This window comes from Manis pentadactyla, chromosome X (assembly GCF_030020395.1).
Source record: "Manis pentadactyla isolate mManPen7 chromosome X, mManPen7.hap1, whole genome shotgun sequence".
NCBI lineage: Eukaryota > Metazoa > Chordata > Mammalia > Pholidota > Manidae > Manis > Manis pentadactyla.
Genome location: NC_080038.1, coordinates 145,272,237 through 145,292,907, shown reverse-complemented (window position 1 = coordinate 145,292,907; position 20,671 = coordinate 145,272,237). Strand labels below are relative to the sequence as shown.

The window sequence follows — 20,671 nt, the reverse complement described above, 5'->3', positions numbered from 1 at the left end:
GTGCTCCTCCTGCCCAATGAGGCCTGGCCGCCGCCCGTCCCCGGTCTCGGCCCGCAGCGCCCCGCCCGGCGGCTTAGCCCCACCCTGCCCAGCCCTGCGACCGCGCGCGGGCCGCTGGGAACGGCGCCGACTCTGGGTGTACGTCGGTTGCCGTAACGACAGGCCGCGGAGCTGGGCCGCCATGGTGAGTGCTGGCGGCGCGGGGGCATGAGCCTCCCCAGGCGCCGGTCTGGCCCCGACGCCCCCACGCCCCGCGCCCTCCTCCAAGCTTTTCCGAGGAAGGGTGGGCTATGGCCGCCGGCAGGCCCGCTGGGCCCGGGACTCGCCGCTGCTGCCCGGTCGCCCCCAGCCGGGTCCTCCCCGCGCCCACGTCGGGCGCCCCGGGCCTTCCCCGGCCCCTCGGGGACGGCCCTGCACAAAGAAGGTTCTGCTTCCGCGCAGACCGCGACCCCGCTCAGACCCTGGCCGCCTCCTTCTGCCAAAGTTTCCATACAGAGCTGGGGAAGGTTGATGATGTTTGTTAACGTGCATTTTAAAATTTAAATACGGGGACATTCAGGAGACGTTTTGAGCTTCTCAGAGAAGGCACAGATATGCTGAGTAGATTGAGTTTTATTATTCGATATTGATGGAATATACATCTTAACAACTTAGTGATATTTACGCAAATCTAGGAAGTAAACAGAAAGAGTACTTAGAGGGAAGCTAGTGGTTGTTTTAAGGACATTTCTGGAATTCGGATCCCCCAAATCAGGGGGAGATGATTATCTGTGCAGTTATCCACGATCAGCTACTTGGCTAGCTCTCTTCCAGGGTGATTTTCGATACCAGATGTCCAGAAGAACAACTTGCTTTTACAAACAATAGTTAAGAAGAGGGAGGGATAGAGTCACTGTTCTTCCCAGTAAACTCTGTTACCTCTCCTGTTAAGCAAAGCTTTGGAATTTGTTGGTATAAACTGTTCTTAAGATAGATATGGTTGTCTGTCACTATTTTATATAAAACATGAACTGTGTTACATGATATTGTGCTTATGTGTTTGTAAAACGTCTGAAGGCCTCTAACTTTAAGAAGGCAAACATGGCATCAACTGCCCAGCGAAAGAGGATGAGTCCTAAGCCAGAGCTTACTGAAGAGCAGAAGCAGGAAATCCGGGAAGCTTTTGATCTCTTCGATGCTGATGGGACTGGGACCATAGATGTTAAGGAACTGAAGGCAAGCACTGGACACTGCTGCTCTGCTGCTTTGCCTTGCCTCTGCTCTTTTGTCGTCTTTCCCTGTGACCATTCCACCCATTTTGCCCTCTTTTCCCTGCAAAAAGTAAGAGGGGAGGATGCACTGTGCTATTTTTCCTGTCTATTTACCTCGTGTTATTAGACTCAGTTGCAAACATGAATCTGCATAATGTTATAGTTTTGCTGATCAGCTTAACAGGACTGCGGATGCTGGCTTAGTGCTCTCAACACTGTTGTGTTCTGCTCCTGCTGGGTTTGGACGTGCATATTGAGATGCTCCTGTTTTCATTGTAGGTGGCCATGAGGGCACTGGGCTTTGAACCCAAGAAAGAAGAGATCAAGAAAATGATAACTGAAATCGATAAGGAGGGGACAGGAAAAATGAACTTTAGTGACTTTTTGACTGTGATGACTCAAAAAATGGTAAGTTAGCTAAGATAATCAGCTGCTTTTCTATCCATAAGGGTGGGCAAATCTGAATCTAGATATAAAAATGTTGTCACTGAAGAGAAGTTAGTACAAAGTAGAGAGTTGAGCTAATAAAGCATAGTATTTGTGACTGAGAATTAGGAGGCCTGGGCTCTACCTGGCTTACTCCGAGGCCACCAAGTCACAGGAAAAGTCATTTTACCCCCTGTAAAGTAGTGAAAGTATACTGCAGCTGTCACTTTTTTGCTGTTACCTTTCTTCCAGCTGATATGTTAGTGTGATAGCCTCAAGCAGGAAAACCTGTAAACACCAACAATATCACAGTGGCTTACATTTTGAGCAGAAAAGTCTCTGTGCTTTAACGTTCAAAACTCTTTCCTCTCCCATTTGTTATGCTGGGGGCTGGTTACTTCAGCAGCTGTGCTTTCTGCTCTGCTGGGGATTTGGTCTGTCAGCACTTCCAAGGTTGAATTCACCCAGGCTCTGTAGTCTCTCAGGTATCACTCCTTTCAAGGATCCTTAGGGTCAGGAGAGACTATGAGATGTCGCCCCACCAGTCCACCTCAGCCCCAGGTGCCATCCTACCCAGGAAGTATGTTCTCATTGGACCACTGCTCTTCTGCTGGCCCCCTGGCCCCTCCTCAGCATGGCACATCTATGGCATCCTGGCCTGAGGAGGAGTAACTGCCGTCAGTGTCTCGGGTGTTTCCCAGGGCACAGGTCTGTTCCTCCTCTAGTAATTCTGTTGCTTTGAAACCATCTAATCATACCTATATTTTTCTTTGTGGACTGACTTAACAGATCAGGAAACTTAGCATTCTGTGACTACCTAGTAAAGCTGTCCCACATATAAGATTGGTTCCCAAATTGCTCTTCCCAAGGGTTCTATCTTGAGCTACCATTCAGGAGTATTTGGAGTTTGAGCGCTTGGATATCTTGCTTCCTTCCTGTGTTGGAGTCCTTGGAATCCCAGAAACTCTCTGTGATCTCATAACAAGTGAAAGAGCCCTCTGTTTCCAACCTTCTGCCACCAGCCATGAGGATCCCTCCTCTACCAGCTTAAAGAGGATATTTCCCCTAATTTTAACTCCATCCTCGACCCCTGTATATTAAAAACAAATCCAATTTCTCTTTGGTTTGTACACAAAGATTGTTTTAAGTGCAATTGTGTATATTTCCTTTTTAGCCTCTGGGTTTGTAATAATTTTAATGATGTGTCCTTTTTTTTTCTACCCTGGATGATGTTTGATCCCCTGTGACCTAGGACCTATTTATGAAGGCCATCACCACGACCATGGGGTGATGTAGGGGCAGGGCAGAGGGGTTAGGCAGTCGTGGGGCTACAGGCCACAAGTAACTGCAGTGTTCTCTACACATGTGTTTTATGTTCTACTTGTTAAGTCTGAGAAAGACACCAAGGAAGAAATCCTGAAAGCTTTCAAGCTCTTCGATGATGATGAAACTGGGAAGATATCATTCAAAAACCTAAAGCGTGTAGCCAAGGAGTTGGGTGAGAATCTCACTGATGAGGAGCTGCAGGTTTGTAATGCATCAGACTGGAACTCAGAATTCCTGCTTGGAGCCCTGTGTGACTTCTTTGAGTTATGTTTTCTTTGATATGAGCACCACTTTGAAGAAAAACTAGTGTTCTCTTGTCCCTTCACTGACCTCTTAATATCTCTTTTGATAGTATAACAAACCTATGGACCCTGCTCCTAGGAAAACGCACACACATAGAATTTTACTTACTATTTCAGGTTTTAGGAACTCCCCCTAGTCAAGATGATCTTCAAGCTCCCTTCCAGGTGATACGTGTGACATAGTGTGACTTTGGTCATCCCCTAACTTTTCAGGAAGCAAGCACTGAGTGGACAGTTGTCTATTCATGTAGTGTTGTGAAAGCCTATTGTTTAGTCATATTTTGGTTTCATTTAGGAATTCATCTAACCTGAATCCTTATCACCATGTAGGAAATGATTGATGAAGCTGATCGAGATGGAGATGGAGAAGTCAATGAGCAAGAGTTCCTGCGCATCATGAAAAAGACAAGCCTTTACTAAGATCAGTCTCTTTCTTTCTACTGCAAGCACACGTACCTAGATTTAGTGGCTGCTATTCTGTGAAAGCTAGTTTTTGAGAAAACAAATTATTTTCCCCCACTGACCTCCCTGTATAACTTTGGTAACAAACTCGAATCTATTTTAGATTTTCGAGAGTGTTCTTTGACATCAAAGTTGTTTGTGTGGTGACCTGGGGATTACTTAAATTCCCCACAACAGAGGGAGAGCATGTTGGAGAGGAGAAAAGGGTCTTCCAGCTTTTGCCCACTTGCCATTCTGCCATGTAGCACTTCACTCCCGTCATGCACCCCCACATTCTTCATGCCCCCCCCCAGAGCAACTTATTAGAGGAGCACAGGTTGTGTTGGTGCTGCCACAAGCGGGGTGGGGAGCATCTCATCACTGGCTCTGGTTTTAATCGACACCTGAGTGCAGCTTTGTCTCTTATAAAACCCAGAGACCTCTCACTTGGATTTGGGTGTGTATTTGTGTTATTTGTTTTGACTTAAAAATAAAGCCTTTCTTATTTTGAACTTTTGTTCTCTAAGGATGTTATTTAGCCTTGGCTATCAGTTCATCTTCTAAATTGTGTTGAAAGCATCCTGGTAGATCCTAAACTCACCAGCCTGTAGACAGAAAACAAGAATATTCTTTGCCACTGACATGAATTTTTTTTGCCTTGGGAACCTGTTGGTATGTAAAACACGTAGAATTTCCATTTCACCTAAGCCCAATGGCGCCCCCAAAGTAGTTTGGCAAAGTGTAAGGCCAAAAAAGAGTCTTACTGGTAATTTGTGCTTGGATGAATCAGGGAGAGAGAGCCAGGTTATTATGACAGTAGGTTGAACTCAGCCAATCTCTGGTCGTTTGTTTCCCGGATGGTCTCGCAGAATCTCGGCATTGGGTTGGGCTGAATGCTGTCCCATCCCCTCCTGGCCCTACACAGATGACCTATCAGAGAAGTCCTGGCAGATGGTATTGAAGTCTCTGCCCCAGGCTGAGGTGGGGAGCAAGAAGGGGCAAGGGGGAGTGGAAAACGAGCAACTAGGAGTCTCATTCACCCATGTGGAGATGGAGAGAATGGGTTTCAAACTTCTGGGGGCATCGTAATCCCAGAATAGGGGTACATAGTTTAGCTAATAGAACGTGCGTCGGTTTGAACTTCAGATCAACAGCAATGTTTTTTTTTCAGTATAAGTATATCCCATTTGGATGTTTTGGTTTTTAATAATTGTTGATCTGAAATTCACCTTTACTTGGGTATCCTGTATTTCATCTGACAACCCTACATGGGGAACGTGTTAAAGAGGCATGACCCTGGCCTTTATCCCTAGACACTAGCAACATGGAGGACTTGGGGGTTCCCCAGAAAAGTCTCCTGCAGAGGGACCACTCCTTGAGAAATACTGGGGTGTTTGGGGGGAGGTGAGTAGCCTCAGACCCGGGTTCTCACATGGCTTTATTACTTCCTGCCTGGGTAACTTGGCCACTCCTCCCGCTGCCTCAGGTTCCCTGCCTGTGCAATGGGAAGAAGAGTTGGGCTGAATTCAGGATTGCTGCGGATCTACCGCGGACGGATGTAGAGGGCCTGGCTTTACAGCAGAAGGAGGCATTTCAGAAGTGCTTGTTCTCACTCTCATTCCTTTGGTATAGTTGTCACATAAGCTTTGTCATTAATTTGTGGGTCCATAAAGCTTTTACGATTACTCCCCAAAGTTGAGTTGACATCATTTCCTGGGAGGATTTGACATTTTTCATACTGTTGTTTTCTAATAAGAGGCATGTGGTCAGAAAGAGACTACAATATTGGAAAGGAGTGAGAAGGCTGGGCTCCACTTCCCATTTTACAGGAGCTGTCATCCTGGGAACATTCTATTGCCCCCTGCTTAATGTTCTTGTGACTGAAGTAAAGTCAGGACTCTGGTGGGGAGGGAGTGTGGCAAATGACATGTTATCCCTAAGGATGAAACAAGCATAAGGCGCTTGCCATAGCCACGCCTGGCAGCCCTTCTAAGACAGGCTTGCAATTGCTCAGTGGAGGGGATGGGGACAGAGATGGAGCATGAATCAGTGGGTAGGACTGGAGTGGAGAGCTGCTGGAGGGTTGGGAAGGTGGGGCCAGGGACAGAGACACTACCAGTTCCTGCGGAGGTAGAAAAGAGCTGCAAGGGCATGGGAAGATGTGAGTGGAGAGGGCTGAGGTCAGTTCACTTGGGGCTGGGCCACATAGTTGGAGAGCAGGGGTGCGAGTGTTAGGAGAGGTCGGTGCAGGCGCAGATGATGAAGAGAGTTGTAGAGAGAGGTGAGGGGTGATGGGGAGGCAGGAGCAGAGGTGAGCACTTGTGGGGCTGGACCAAGAGATGTAGGGGAGGTGGTGGAGGGGGACAGAGAAGCGGAAGGCCTTAGGTTTTGTGGGGCTGGACCAAGGAGATGTCTGGGGAGTGATTGGGTAAGGTCTGGGGGGCAGTGTGCAGGCCTGACAGAGAGGGGCATGGGCAGGGAGCGGGAGGGAACAGGGCTAGGGCTTGTCGGAGGACCAGAGAAACATAGGGGGAAGAGGGCGCGGTGGAGTGAGAAAGGTAGCAAAGGTCCGTTCAACTGGGGATGGATCAGCAGGATACTGGGAAGCAGGAGTAGGGACTGGGAAGTAGAGGGACAGAGGTCAGCCCATGTGGGCAGGAAGGGGTGATTTGGGGAGGGGGAGGGCGAGGGGAGCAAATGTCAGTTCAGATGCAGATGGAGCAGAGCTGTAGGAGCTTGGGGGTGTTGGAGAGGAGGTAGGGGCTGGTGTCAGTTCCTGTGCCCCTGAGCAGAGAGCTACAGTGGGATCAGGGGTGGTGGGGAGGGAGAGGGTACGGAGGTCAGTTTATGTTCAGCTGGATGAGAGGGCTCTATGGGAACGGCGGTGGGTGGTTCCTGTCAGGATGAACCAGAGACTCTACGGGACTTGGGGGGAGGAGGAAGGATCAGGGGTTCCATAGAGAAAATGACAGTTCCTCTGGCCAGGATTCTCACCTGACCCTGGTCCACTTGCCTACTGTACACGTGTAGACAGTACATTATTACTGACTCTATATAAAGAACTCCACCCATGCTCTGGGCTGCATGGCTGCAGGAGAGCAGAGGCTGGAGTGGTGGCAGCACCAAGGACAGAGACTGAGAGACCTGCGGGGGTGAGAGGCCCAGAGGCAGAGACCGGCTTGCTGCACACAGACTTGGTCTGTGGTGGATGGAATTCTAGTGCTTGACTTGTCACCGTGGGAGTAAAGTTGGGTATAAACCCTTTCACCTCAAGATCGTTCCATTGTCATTTTTCTGTCTCACCAAATCAAGAATGAACTTGCCTGGGGCTGAACCTGAACCTGTTGGCAAGACAGGCTCCTTTCTGTGGGGCTCGATCAGCGATATGCAGGTGGAGGTGAGGTGAATGTGAGGAGCAGAGGTTAGTTCCTGGGAGTAGAGGAGTGCAGAATGCGGGGGGTGAGGGTGAGAGAGGGAGGTCCATTTTGGGCTGGGTGTTGGGGAGGAGAGGGAACTGAGGTCAGTTGATATGAGACAGGGTGGGAGAGCCACAGCAGGTGGCTGCCATGGGGGATGGAGAGGGCACACAGGTGAGGGGGATGGAGGGGCAGCAATGGAAAGGGAGCTGTCGTCAGGTCCTGTGAAGATGCAGCAGAGAGATCCAGGGGGATGGGGGAATAAGGGCTTTGGGGGAGGGAGGGGGTTGAGAGGGGAAGGAGAAGACGTCAGTTCCTGTTGGGCCTTGTGGGCCTCCCTAGTAACTCGGGGACATGCTAAGTGATTAGCCTTTTCTTTGTTCCAAAGTTCCAACTGCTAGGAGCAGCTGGATTCATCAGCAGTCATACTCAGGCTGGACATCAATGCTACACATGAAGGGTGGACATGAACACTGGCTGCCCTGGGCGTCCTGTCAAGGCCATTTCACCCTCTATCCGATTTTAAATGCTTATTTTTGTCACACTTTCAAATACTGGGAATTTTGGCAGCACACTCAAAGGGAGTGATAGACTCAAAACCCCACTTTACCTGTGATGACTGCTCAGTCACAGCTGCAGTGGAGTGGCCAGTAGTCCATCCACCGTGCACTTGGTCACTCTGGTTTGACTAGAGCTGCTCACTCCCTCATGAAGCTAGGTTCCCCCACAGACCTGGGCCAGCCCTTCTGTGAGCCTCCATGGCCACTGTGATAAGTGGCACCCTCTCTACCACATGTCTCACGACCTGTTCAGTTCAACACCCTACATTCTAGAAGTCGCTGGGATATTGTACATCTTCAATGGCAGAAAGAGTAATTAGTCTCCATTGATCACAGCTGTGAGGCAGTGACGCTATCCTAGTGGGTCATGCTGTGTGATACATCAAATCTTTATCAGCAGAGCCCAAAATTCTCACGGGGGCCCTGGGCTCATTTCTAAAACCATCACCATGAGAACCTGATGTACTGGGAAGCTGCATCACCTCTTCTCTAGCTTTTCCCCAGTGACCCCATCTTCTCTTTGAACCTCCCCTTAACCACTGACTTTCCCTTCATTCTTTCTTTTTCTTTTTTTTACACGAATGCTCATAGTGCCTTTATTTGTAATAGCTTCAAATTGAAAACAACCAAAATGTCCTCCAATAGGTGAATGGTTAAACAACCTGCGGATCATCCATACTGTGGACTATTACTCAACAATACAAAGGAGCAATACTGATACATGCAACAAATTGGATGGAAGTCAAAGGCATTATGCTGAGTGGAAAAAAAACTCTCAAAAAAGATAAAACTATATGATTCCATTTATATAATATTTTCAAAATGCAAAAGTTACAGAAATGGAAAACAGATTGATGGTTGCTAGGGTTAGGGAGAGCAGGGGATGGATGTGACCACACGGGTAGTTCAGCTATGTTTGTGGTGATGGATAGTTCTGTATCTTGATAGCAGCAATAGTTCCATGAATCCACGTGTATGACAAAATGTCATAGACCTCTAGACACACACCATACCAGTGTTAATTTCCCAGTTTGGGTACTGTGCTATAATTTTATAAGATGTAACCATTGAGGGAAACTGGGTAAACGGTATGCAGGACCATGCTGTACTATTTTGGACTTCCTATGCACATAAAACTGTTTCATAGAGTTTTTTTTTAATGTTAAATTTTATTTTCTGTCCTTTCAGTTTCAGGGTATAATAGTTTACCATGGAAAGTCCCAGGGGCAGGAACTAACTTTCTCTGAACTTTCCTACTTATCCCAGGATTACAGATAATAGCATTACTGACTTTCCCAATTATTATTGAGCAGAAAGTAGAAGGAAGTGGCTTCTTTTTGGTATCATTAGTCTACAATTACATGAAGGACATTATGTTTACTAGGCTCCCCCCTTCACCAAGTCCCCCCCACATACCCCTTCACAGTCACTGTCCATCAGCTTAGTAAGATGCTATAAAATCACTACTTGTCTTCTCTGTGTTGCACAGCCCTCCCCGTGTCCCCCCACAGTGTACATGCTAATTGTAATGCCCCCTTTCTCTTTTCCCGCCCTTCTCCCTCCCTTCCCACCCACCCTCCCCAGTCCCCTTCCCTTTGGTAACTGTGAGTCCATTCTTGGGTTCTGTGAGTCTGCTGCTGTTTCGTTCCTTCAGTTTTCCTTTGTTCTTATACTCCACATATGAGTGAAATCATTTGGTACTTGTCTTTCTCTGCCTGGCTTATTTCACTGAGCATAATACCCTCTAGCTTCATCCATGTTGTTGCAAATGGTAGGATTTTTTTTCTTATAGCTGAGTAATATTCCATTGTGTATATGTACCACCTCTTCTTTATCCATTCATCTACTGATGGACACTTAGGTTGCTTCCATATTTGGCTATTGTAAATAGTGCAGCGATAAACATAGGGGTGCATCTGTCTTTTTCAAACTGGAGTGCTGCATTCTTAGGGTGAATTCCTAGAAGTGGAATTCCTGGGTCAAATGGTATTTCTATTTTGAGCATTTTGAGGAACCTCCATACTGCTTTCCACAATGGTTGAACTAATTTACATTCCCACCAGCAGTGTAGGGAGGGTTCCCCTTTCTCCACAACCTCGCCAACATTTGTTGTTGTTTGTCTTTTGGATGGTAGCCATTCTTACTGGTGTGAGGTGATATCTCATTGTGGTTTTAATTTGCATTTCTCTGATGACAAGCAATGTGGAGCATTATGTTGAGGTACTTGCCCTCTATACCCATTTTGTTGAGAGTTTTTATCATGAATGGATGTTGAATTTTGTCGAATGCTTTTTCAGCATCTATGGAGATGATCATGTGGTTTTTGCCCTTCTTTTTGTTGATGTGGTGGATGATGTTGATGGATTTTCGAATGTTGTACCATCCTTGCATCCCTGGGATGAATCCCACTTGGTCATGGTGTATGATCCTTTTGATGTATTTTTGAATTCGGTTTGCTAATATTTTGTTGAGTATTTTTGCATCTATGTTCATCAGGGATATTGGTCTGTAGTTTTCTTTTTTGGTGGGGTCTTTGCCTGGTTTTGGTATTAGGGTGATGTTGGCTTCATAGAATGAGTTTGGGAGTATTCCTTCCTCTTCTATTTTTTGGAAAATTTTAAGGAGAATGGGTATTATGTCTTCTCTGTATGTCTGATAAAATTCCAAGGTAAATCCATCTGGCCCGGGGGTTTTGTTCTTGGGTAGTTTTTTGATTACCGCTTCAATTTCGTTGCTGGTAATTGGTCTGTTTAGATTTTCTGTTTCTTTCTGGGTTCCATTGGTTCTTTCTAATGGCTATGGTTTGCACCTTGTCATTTTCATTTGCTTTTTCCTCTTTGCCCTGAGCACCTACTATGTTGCCAGGATTTCCCCACAATAGTCGCTGTGATCCACCCCTTCCCTTTGCATTTCTGAAGTCACCACCTCAGCCCAACCTTGGGCTGCTGTAATGTTCTTCTGTGTCCGGTCTTTTCCCAAGGTGATCTCTGGTTCCATCTCCCTCATGCCACTATTTTGCTCAGAGCAAGAGCCTGGCTTTATACTCAGTCACACCTGCTTCAGTTTTGTTGTTGAAGCCTTCCAGTGCGACACTTGGTTTCATACACCCCTCTCTCTAACTGAAAAACTTCCCTTGTCTCCTGAGTGTACTGAGCAGAAGTGCACATGGTTATGTCGAGGAAATGAAAGCAGTATGGAGGTTCCTCAAAACACTAAAAATAGAAACACCATTTGACCCAGGAATTCCACTCCTAGGAATTTACCCAAAGAATGCAGCACTCCAGTTTGAAAAAGACAGATGCACCCCTATGTTTATCGCAGCACTATTTACAGTAGCCAAGAAATGGAAGCAACCTAAGTGTCCATCAGTAGATGAATGGATAAAGAAGAGGTGGTACATCTACACAATGGAATGCTATTCAGCCATAAGAAAGAAACAAATCCTACCATTTGCAACAAGGATGAACCTAGAGGGTATTATGCTCAGTGAAATAAGCCACGTGGAGAAAGACAAGTACCAAATGATTTCACTCATATGTGTGTAAGATAAATTTTAGCCAAAATAAGCAGGCAAAGAGAGGCAACAAAGGGCCAGGTAGTTTATTTGAGTGCAACTCCCGGGTGATGTTCTGCGGTCTGGGTATTACAGGCCGGAGAAGTCACAGCGGGTCAGGGAGGTGGGGGCTTATAAGGGGTTAGGAGGGGGAGGAGTGGGCAAGCTATCCTAGGGGGCGTGGAGAGGTATGATTGGCTAAAGGTGACATAATAGACAACTAGAAACTTTTTTTCCTTCCAAGAGGGAGGAGGCTGACATCTGGGTCTTAGTTGGCACATCAGAAGGATGGAATTCAGGAAGAGCTGTCCCCTTTCCATATAAGGCACTGACCTTGGGGTCTGGTCTGTTCTCCCCCTGTGGCATCTCTCTGTTCTGTTTGCATGTCCTTGTTTTTCCTTCCTCCAGACTAACAGTGTGGAGTATAAGAACAAAGAAAAAACTGAAGGAACAAAATAGCAGCAGACTCAGAGACTCCAAGAATGAACTAGTGGTTACCAAAGGGGAGGGGTGTGGGAGGGAGGGAGAAGGGGACTGAGGGGTATTATGTTTAGTACAGATGGTGTGGGGGGTCATGGGGAGAGCAGTGTAGCACAGAGAAGGCACATAGTGGATCTCTGGCAACTTGCTGCACTGATGGACAGTGACTGCACTGGGGTGTGGGTGGGGACTTGATAATATGGGTCAATGTAGTAACCACATTGTTTTTTTACGTGAAACCTTCATAAGAGTGTATATCAATAGTACCTTAATAAAAAAATTAAAAAATATATAAGTTGCTCTTCCCATTTCTCACACTGATGAAGAGGCCTTTTACTTGCTTGTCTTTAGCAGTATTTGAAAGCCTCAATCCACTTTCAGCTTTAGCCTCCCTGAAATTTTTCTTTGGGATCCATACCATAGCATTTTATTGGATTTATCATTATATTCATTCTCTCCTTCTTTCACATGTATTTACTTGTTCATTCCTTCAACAAACACTTAATGAGTACCTATTCTGACCCAGGCCTTGAAGTGAACAAAGTACAGTGCTGGATCATGGGATTTATATTCCAATGAAGGAGACAGACAGAAAAAACTCTCAAGAAAATAAAACAGGATAAAGAGACAGAAAAGGATGGAGGAGTGCTATTTTAGATAGGGTGGTCAGGGAAGGCCTCTCTATGGAGATGACATTCAAGCCAAGACCTGAAGCTATGCAGAGATCTAGGGAAAGATTACCCAGTCAGAGGAAAGAGCAAGTGCAAAGGCCCTGAGGCAGCAGCAGGCTTGGCATGAGTGAGAAACATTGAGAACATGTGGCTGCAGGGAGTTGAACAAAGTGAACAATGGCAGGGTGCAAAAGGAGGCAGGGGTTTGGCTGGCCAAGGTAAAGCCTCCTAAACCGCAGGATTACGGGCTATGTTCTAAGGGTGATGGGCCCTCATCATGGGATCTGAACAGGAAAGTAACATGCCTGGCACTGGAAAGCCTGGCAGCTGTGTTGAGAATTGCCTATGGAAGCATATATATCTTCACAGAATGAGTTTGTTTAGAGGTCTCCCTGCATAGCCGCACAGCTGAAAAAATTCATTTGGATTATTTAAGATTGGGAAGTTTATGGGGCAACTTCTGCTCTGGCATTTGAAGCGATACAAGCAGATTTCCCATTTTAGAATCTCCATCTGTCAGCAGCCAGTTTCCCTTCTATAGTGTCTAGCAGTGGCACTGCGAATTATGTTGTGTGCTGTTTGCTTTCTGGCCTTTTCCTCCCAGACTCTGCATTCTCAGGTCCTCTGGTCTAAGTGCGTGGCTGATGTCCATCCCCAAGGTTTTCTGTTATTATTATGAACTTTGAAATGTCATTATTATCTTCTTACAAGTTCTGGTTATTTCCGCATCCACAGCCAGTTCTTCTCTCTTGCTGGTCAGATTTAAGGATCATTCTAGGGAGAGTGACCTATCACTCCCAGACCCAGGATTTCCCAGACTCCTATGGCTTAGAAAGGACTTAATCCTTGCATTATCAGCTGGGCAGGGGTAATTATTACCCTGCTTTACAGACAAAGCTGCTGAGGCTCCAGCAGGCTAAGCACAGAAGGTGAGACAAGCTGAATTTCTGACTTTAAACTTCATGCTCTTTCTTAATCTATCACTCTGCTCTCTAAGGAAGACAATGGACTGCTTGCTTCCATTAGTTTAAATACTTTTAAGTGAAATCTGGATGTTTTTTTAAATTCTCTTTCTTTTTGGTTTGACTTACATGATTTCTATTCCTAATTCCTTGCTTAGAATTTTGTCTAACACCCATCAAGGCAATTGCTTAAATGCACCACAGCTTCCTGCTATGGGTTTAGAACCCCAAAGAGGTTCATCTCTTTGTGACCAGCATGATGTTTAATTTTATGTGTCAAATTGACTGGGCTATGGGGTGTCAGACATTATTCTGGGTGTTTCCCTGAGGTTTTTTTGGCTAGGATTAACATTTAAATCTATAGACTGAGGAAAGCAGACCGCCCTTCCTAATGTAGGTGGGCCTCATCCAATCAGTGCAAGGCATGAAAAGAACAAAACGGCTAACCCTTTCCCCAAGTAAGAGAGAAAGAATCCTTCCTATGAACTGGGACATCAGCTTTTCCCTTACCCACGCAGAGGGAGCACTCCTAAGGCAACTGCGTGATGTGCGTGCTAAGAGAAGGCTGCCGAGGACTGAAATCTCAGGAGCTTCAGTGTTTAAGAAATGGGAAGAGGAGGAGAAGCAACACAAAGAGACTTCAAATAAGGGAAGTGACTGCAAGAAACCCAAGGGGAGAGTATGTGAAAAGACAGACCTTAGTAAGAGCAATTTTTGTGTAAATCAAATCGGGATGGCCTGGGGGTGAAATGTGGTGAGGAAGTACAGGAATGCAGGTAGAGCACTTTTTTGAGAAATTGGACTTAAAGGAGTAAGAAGAAGGTAGTAGCTAGTGCTCATGGGGAAGTGGCATGCAGGAGAGTTGCTCATTTTTAAATGGGACAGACTTGAGGATGTTTGAATGTTTAAAGGGAAGGAACCACAATAAATAAAAATAGTGTGATTGATAAAGGGTCAGGAATAGATAAACAACTATTGGAAGTGTAACTTTCCCAAATTTCTTATTAAGCTTTACACTTATGATCTGTGCAATTGTTGTATACACATTATACTTCAATAAAGCACTGTTAACCTGATATTTTTTTAAAGAGAGAAAAGAAGAGCCTTCCCCTGTACTACCTACAGCTAGCTGTGTTGCTCTCCAGGGCTGTGGCATGGTTTTCTCTGGGCAGGTAGCTCTTTGCTTAGGGAGATACTTGGCATCTCAGGGATGAAAGGGGAGTGTCAGAAGAGAGCTTAAGTGCTCCCCCACTTGGAGGCAGCAGAATCTGGGATTTACTGATGTAGCCACTTAAACACCACAGAAATTGTCCCTCTAGTGCCAAAGGGCTTAGGGACCCCATCTGCATACGCAGGTGCCTCCTGATACTCTTCAAAGGACTTTCATATCCATTGTTTTGTTTGCTCTTCAGGCCAGTAACTGTCAATATGGCCTCAGAGTCCTTCTGTGGAAGGATCCAGCCAGGGCCATCATCTCGTGCCAGCCTGTACGAAGCTTTGAAAAGCTGGAATCCTGGGCAGAAATGTGCTGGTCATGGGCCTGAGGGCAGGAGAGCTTTCCGAGAAGTCTCTGAGCCCACAGGACAGCAAAGGGCCAGGCACATCCAGGAGTGTCTTGGAGGCTGTGAATTGGGTGACTGGGGTGCAGTCCACCTAGGCTGAGTTGTGAACACAGGTTCGGAGTTTGAGCCCTGGCATGGCTGCATGGTCACCTGTGCGACCCGGAGCAAGGTATTTAATCCTGCAGAGGCTTGGGTCTCTGCTCTCTGAGCTAGTCAGAGTCCTTACCTCATAGGAGTGGGAGGAGTGAAAGATGGTACCCTCGGCCAGCTGGGGCTTGGGGGGTGTGGGCGCGCTTCAACAACAAGATGTATAGTCTTACAGTTCTGGAAGCTGGAAGTCCGAGAGGCCTCTCCCTTGGAGTGTAGATGGCCATCTTCTCCCTGTGTCCTCACAGGGTCTTCCCTCAGTGCGTGTCTGTTACTGATCACCTCTTTTATAAGGACACGAATCCTAAGGAACAGAGCCCACCCATGACTTCAATTTACCTTGATTACCTCTTTAAAGACCTTCTCTCCCAGTACAGTCACATTCTGACGTGCTGCTGCTGGGGCTTCAACAGATGAATTGGCAGAGGGTTGGGGGTTGGGGGTGAGGGTGGGGGCGGGAGGCGGGAGATGACATACTTCAACCCAAAACAGATATCATCCCAGGATTTGCCATGCAGGATGTCTAACTAAATATGTGTATAATGTTACATGGTGCTTTTCTTGTTGCCATAGAATTAGTGCCTAGGGGACAAACAGATGGAAAACATCCAACTGCATCTCCTTAATGCTGGCAGTCCCCTCTACCAGACCGGGAGCTCCCGGAAGCCTTGCTTTCTCTGGTTCCCTGCTCAGCCCTTAGAGCAAGTGAAGGGACCGTGACTCTGCCATCCCTGTCCTCTTACCGTGGGGATCCCAGGGGCAACCTCCCACGCTGCAGTTCTATTGGGGTCAAGCCCCTCCAGCTGGCGGTGTCTCAAAGCAGCTAAGAGCAAACACAGTGGCCCCTAAGGTGTGCTTTCTGACTCCTAAATTGGACTAATTACATCTGCTTCCTGTGGGTCAGCTTTCGCTTTGTAAAATGAGGGTTATAACTAGGCCTGGCTATATAATTTGTGAAGCCCAGTACAAAATAAAAATTCACGGTTGCTTGTTCCAAAATTGAATTTCATGATGGTGATAGCAGAGCATTATACCAAGCATACAGAGCCCTTCTAAGCGTGGGGCCCTGCGGGACTGCCTAGGCCGCACACCCATGAAGCTGGCCTTAGTACTACCTTTGGTCCTGCTGTTGAAACCAAACAGGTGTGGGCTATGTGATAATCTTGGAGAAAGTATTTTATAAACAGACAAGTTCTGGGCCTGAAGATTGAAGAGCTTCCCAAAACCCAGTGTCTTCTACTTCCTGGCATCTGTTGAACTCAACTGGACCTTTCTAATTACTCTGCTTACCCCACAGCACTCTCTCTTCAGCTCCCTCTCAAGGCCTCTCCCCCAGGGTACAGCTTCCTTCACTTGGCTAGGGGCCAGCATGCCTTGACAGGAGTAGAGTCAAGTGGGAACACCCATTCCCTGGGATTCAGATCCACAGCTAGGCTCATGTCTCTGCCCTTGAGCTAGAGCAGTCTTGCTCATGGGGCAGCCTGGGAAATCCCAGCATTCCCTAGCAACAGGGGTGAAGCAGAGCTGTTGCTAGGGAAACCCTGGGATCTCCATAGTTACTGAGAGTACAGTGAGCATCTCTGCCCCCACAGCTGAATATATCTGGTGTCAACATAAGACAGGGAAAGGGGGCTGCTGTTCTGCTGCCAACGGGGGGCAGGGCTGATTCCTCTGACTCTCACCACCTTCACAGAGAAAGGTGAACAGGTTACCAGAGCACAACCACTCCTTAAGGCTGATGAGTGCATTGTCTCCTCTCATACCTATAGACATCCAAGAAGTGGCCGGTCAGCTTGCAATTGCATAGTCTGCTGGGCTCCCACAGTGCCTGGTGCCTTGGCACAGAAATCCCAGTGGTATGTTAGACCTACACATCTGTGTGCATTCCCACTCCCAGCGACGGGGATCTTCTGGAGGCTGTGCTGTGGGCTGCTGAGTCCCCAGCACTCAGCACAGGGCAGGGCTCATCTGCGGAGGCCCGTGGGACCTTGTCAGAATAATGTTTTTAAACACATGAAAAAAATTGGTAGGATTACAAAGGAAAGCAATCTTATTGAAATACATTTATGAAAAAATTTCTACAATCACACTTGTGATATTATAAAATATATGTGCATCTTCATTGGTGCATTAAATAATAAGATCGAGTGGCAGGTCTAATAATTACTGTCATTTGGAAGTGGTGACAAGTGTAAAGAATGTGAAGAGAGCTGCTGTCATGGTAACATGATATGAAAATATCAGGGATTTCTCTTAGTGACAAAGTCACTACTAATCTTACTGTGGCTGGTTGACTGCATTCATTACTCATAATGCTAGATTTCAGTTAGAGGTTAGTGAAAGTAAGAAATACTCTTCTCATGTCTAATTCCACAGATCCTCTAAATTCTATATAAGTTGTGGGCTCTGAATTTGAACATTGCATGCTATATGAATGAATGAATGATGAAAGAGTAGGAGCTGAGAAACTGGCCCAGGTTTCTTGAGCAAGTGAATGGCTCAGTAAGAGGGACTTGTTCACAGTCACCCACTCACCTTCAGTCATCCTGCTTTTTGTCACTTCTTCCTTTAAGAGCTGAGGAATTTCAACAAATGGTCTTGAAACAACTGGGTATCTGCATGCAGAAGAAGGAAGTTGGACCTTCATCTTACATAGTATACAAAGATTAACACAAAATGGATCAAAGACCTAAACGTAAGTGCTAAAATTATAAAATTCTTAGAATAAACAAGCATTTAAAATTGCATAGAGGGTGAAAGGGACTTGACAGGACCCTCAGGGCGGCCAGTATGCATGTCCACCCTTCGTGTATAGTGTTGATGTCCAGCCTGAGTGTGACTACCGATGAATCCAGTCGAATATATAAATAACTTTTACAACTGAACAACAACAAAACAAACAACCTTATTAAAAAGCGGGCAAAGAACTTGAATAGACATTTATACAAGATCAACATAAAAAAATCAACTATACTTTTTATATTATAACAGCAAGATTGCAGAATACAAGATCAACATAAAAAGATCAACTATATTTTTTATATTATAGCAATAAATATTTGGAATTGAAATAAACAAGAGTATAGCTGAAAATAGTGTTAGAAAATGTGAAGTGTTAGAAAATCTAAAAAAATGTGTTCTGTATACTAAACACTAAAAACATTGCAGAGATAAATTAATTAAGACAAAATATGGAGGTAGATATCTTGTTCAAGGGTTGGGCGACTCAATATTGTTAAGATGTCAGTTCTTTCCAAATTCACTGATACGTTTAATGCAATCCTAACTAAACCCCAGAAAACGTTTTACTGGTATTTGACAGTTTGATTCTAACATTCATATGGAAATGGGTAGGACCTAATAGCTAAAAGAACTATAACAAGGGGAACAAAGATGGAAGTGTCACATTACTTGATTTTACGGCTTATTGTAAAGTGAGAATAATCAGTAGAGTGTGATATTGGCATAATGATACAAACATATCAATGGAATAGAATAATGAGGAAATAGACCCAAACATACATACAACTGTTTTTTTATTATTGAAGTATCATTGATATACAATCTTTTTTTATATATTTATTTATTTTATTTTAATTGTTATTCTTATTTTGGTATCATTAATCTACAATTACATGAAGAACATTATGTTTACTAGGCTCCCCCCTTCACCAAATCCCCCCCACATGCCCCTTCACAGTCACTGTCCATCTGCGTAGTAAGATGCTATAGAGTCACTACTTGTCTTCTCTGTGCTATACTGCCTTCCCCATGCCCCCCCATGTTATGTCTGCTAATCATAATGCCCCCTTACTCCCCTTATCCCTCCCTTCCCACCCATCCTCCCCAGCCCCTTTCCCTTTGTTAACTATTAGTCCATTCTTGGGCTCTGTGATTCTGCTGCTGTTTTGTTCCTTCAGTTTTCCTTTGTTCTTATACTCCACATATGAGTGAAATCATTTGGTACTTGTCTTTCTCTGCCTGGCTTATTTCACTGAGCATAATACCCTCTAGCTCCATCCATGTTGTTGCAAATGGTAGGATCTGTTTTTTTCTTATGGCTGAGTAATATTCCATTGTGTATATGTACCACATCTTCTTTATCCATTCATCTACTGATGGACATTTAGGTTGCTTCCATATTTGGCTATTGTAAATAGTGCAGCGATAAACATAGGGGTGCATCTGTCTTTTTCAAACTGGAGTGCTGCATTCTTAGGGTGAATTCCTAGAAGTGGAATTCCTGGGTCAAATAGTATTTCTACTTTGAGCATTTTGAGGAACCTCCATACTGCTTTCCACAATGGTTGAACTAATTTACATTCCCACCAGCAGTATAGGAGGGTTCCCCTTTCTCCACAACTTTGCCAACATTTGTTGTTGATTGTCTTTTCAATGATGGCCATCCTTACTGGTGTGAGGTGATATCTCATTGTGGTTTAATTGGCATTTCTCTGATGACAAGCAATGTGGAGCATCTTTTCATGTGTCTGTTGGCCATCTGCATTTCTTCTTTAGAGAACTGTCTATTCATCTCCTCTGCCCATTTTTTAATTGAATTATTTGCTTTTTGTTTGCTGAGGTGTGTGAGCTCTTTATATATTTTGGATGTCAGCCCTTTATCGGATCTGTCATTTATGAATATATTCTCCCATACTGCAGGATACCTTTTTGTTCTATTGATGGTGTCCTTTGCTGTACAGAAGCTTTTTAGCTTGATATAGTCCCACTTGTTCATTTTTGCTTTTGTTTCCCTTGCCTGGGGAGATATGCTCATGAAGAAGTCACTCATGTTTGTGTCCATGAGATTTTTGCCTATGTTTTCTTCTAAGAGTTTTATGGTTTCATGACTTACATTCAGGTCTTTGATCCACTTCGAATTTACTTTCATGTATGAGGTTAGACAGTGATCCAGTTTCATTCTCTTACATGTAGCTGTCCAGATTTGCCAGGACCATCTGTTGAAGAGACTGTCATTTCCCCATTGTATGTCCATGGCTCCTTTATCGTATATTAATTGGCCATATTTTTTTGGGTTAATGTTTGGAGTCTCTATTCTGTTCCACTGATCTGTGGCTCTGTTCTTGTGCCAATACCAGATTGTCTTGATTACTGTGGGCTTTGTAGTAGAGCTTGAAGTTGGGGAGTGAGATCTGCCTCACTTTATTCTTCCTTCTCAGGACTGCTTTGGCTATTTGGGGTCCTTGGTGGTTCCATATGAATTTTTGAACTATTTGTTCCAGTTCATTGAAGAATGCTGTTGGTAATTTGATAGGGATTGCATCGAATCTGTATATTGCTTTGGGTAGGATCACCATTTTAACGATATTAATTCTTCCTAGCCAAGAGCATGGGATGAGTTTCCATTTGTTAGTGACCTCTTTAATTTTTCTTAAGAGTGTCTTATAGTTTTCAGGGTATAGCTCTTTCACTTCCTTGGTTAGGTTTATTCCTAGGTATTTTATTCTTTTTGATGCAATTGTGAATGGAATTGTTTTCCTGATTTCTCTTTCTATTAGTTCTTTGTTGGTGTATAGGAAAGCCACAGATTTCTGTGTGTTAATTTTATATCCTG

The 20,671-nt window shown here is 45.1% G+C and overlaps 1 protein-coding gene across 2 annotated transcripts; it reads left to right on the top strand.

Annotated features, from left to right (window-relative positions):
• Positions 1 to 4,257, top strand: CETN2 (centrin 2). 2 transcript variants are annotated; one of them, XM_036887268.2, is made up of 5 exons: positions 1 to 184; positions 1,057 to 1,215; positions 1,530 to 1,658; positions 3,066 to 3,203; positions 3,635 to 4,257. In XM_036887268.2, the coding sequence occupies exons 1-5, from the start codon at positions 17 to 19 to the stop codon at positions 3,722 to 3,724; spliced, it is 684 nt and encodes a 227-aa protein (XP_036743163.2). In that variant the 5' UTR covers positions 1 to 16; the 3' UTR covers positions 3,725 to 4,257. The 2 variants fall into 2 exon arrangements, with proteins under 2 accessions (XP_036743163.2, XP_036743162.1); XM_036887267.2 differs by lacking the exon at positions 1 to 184 and adding an exon at positions 276 to 506.
• The last annotated feature ends 16,414 nt before the right edge of the window (positions 4,258 to 20,671 follow it).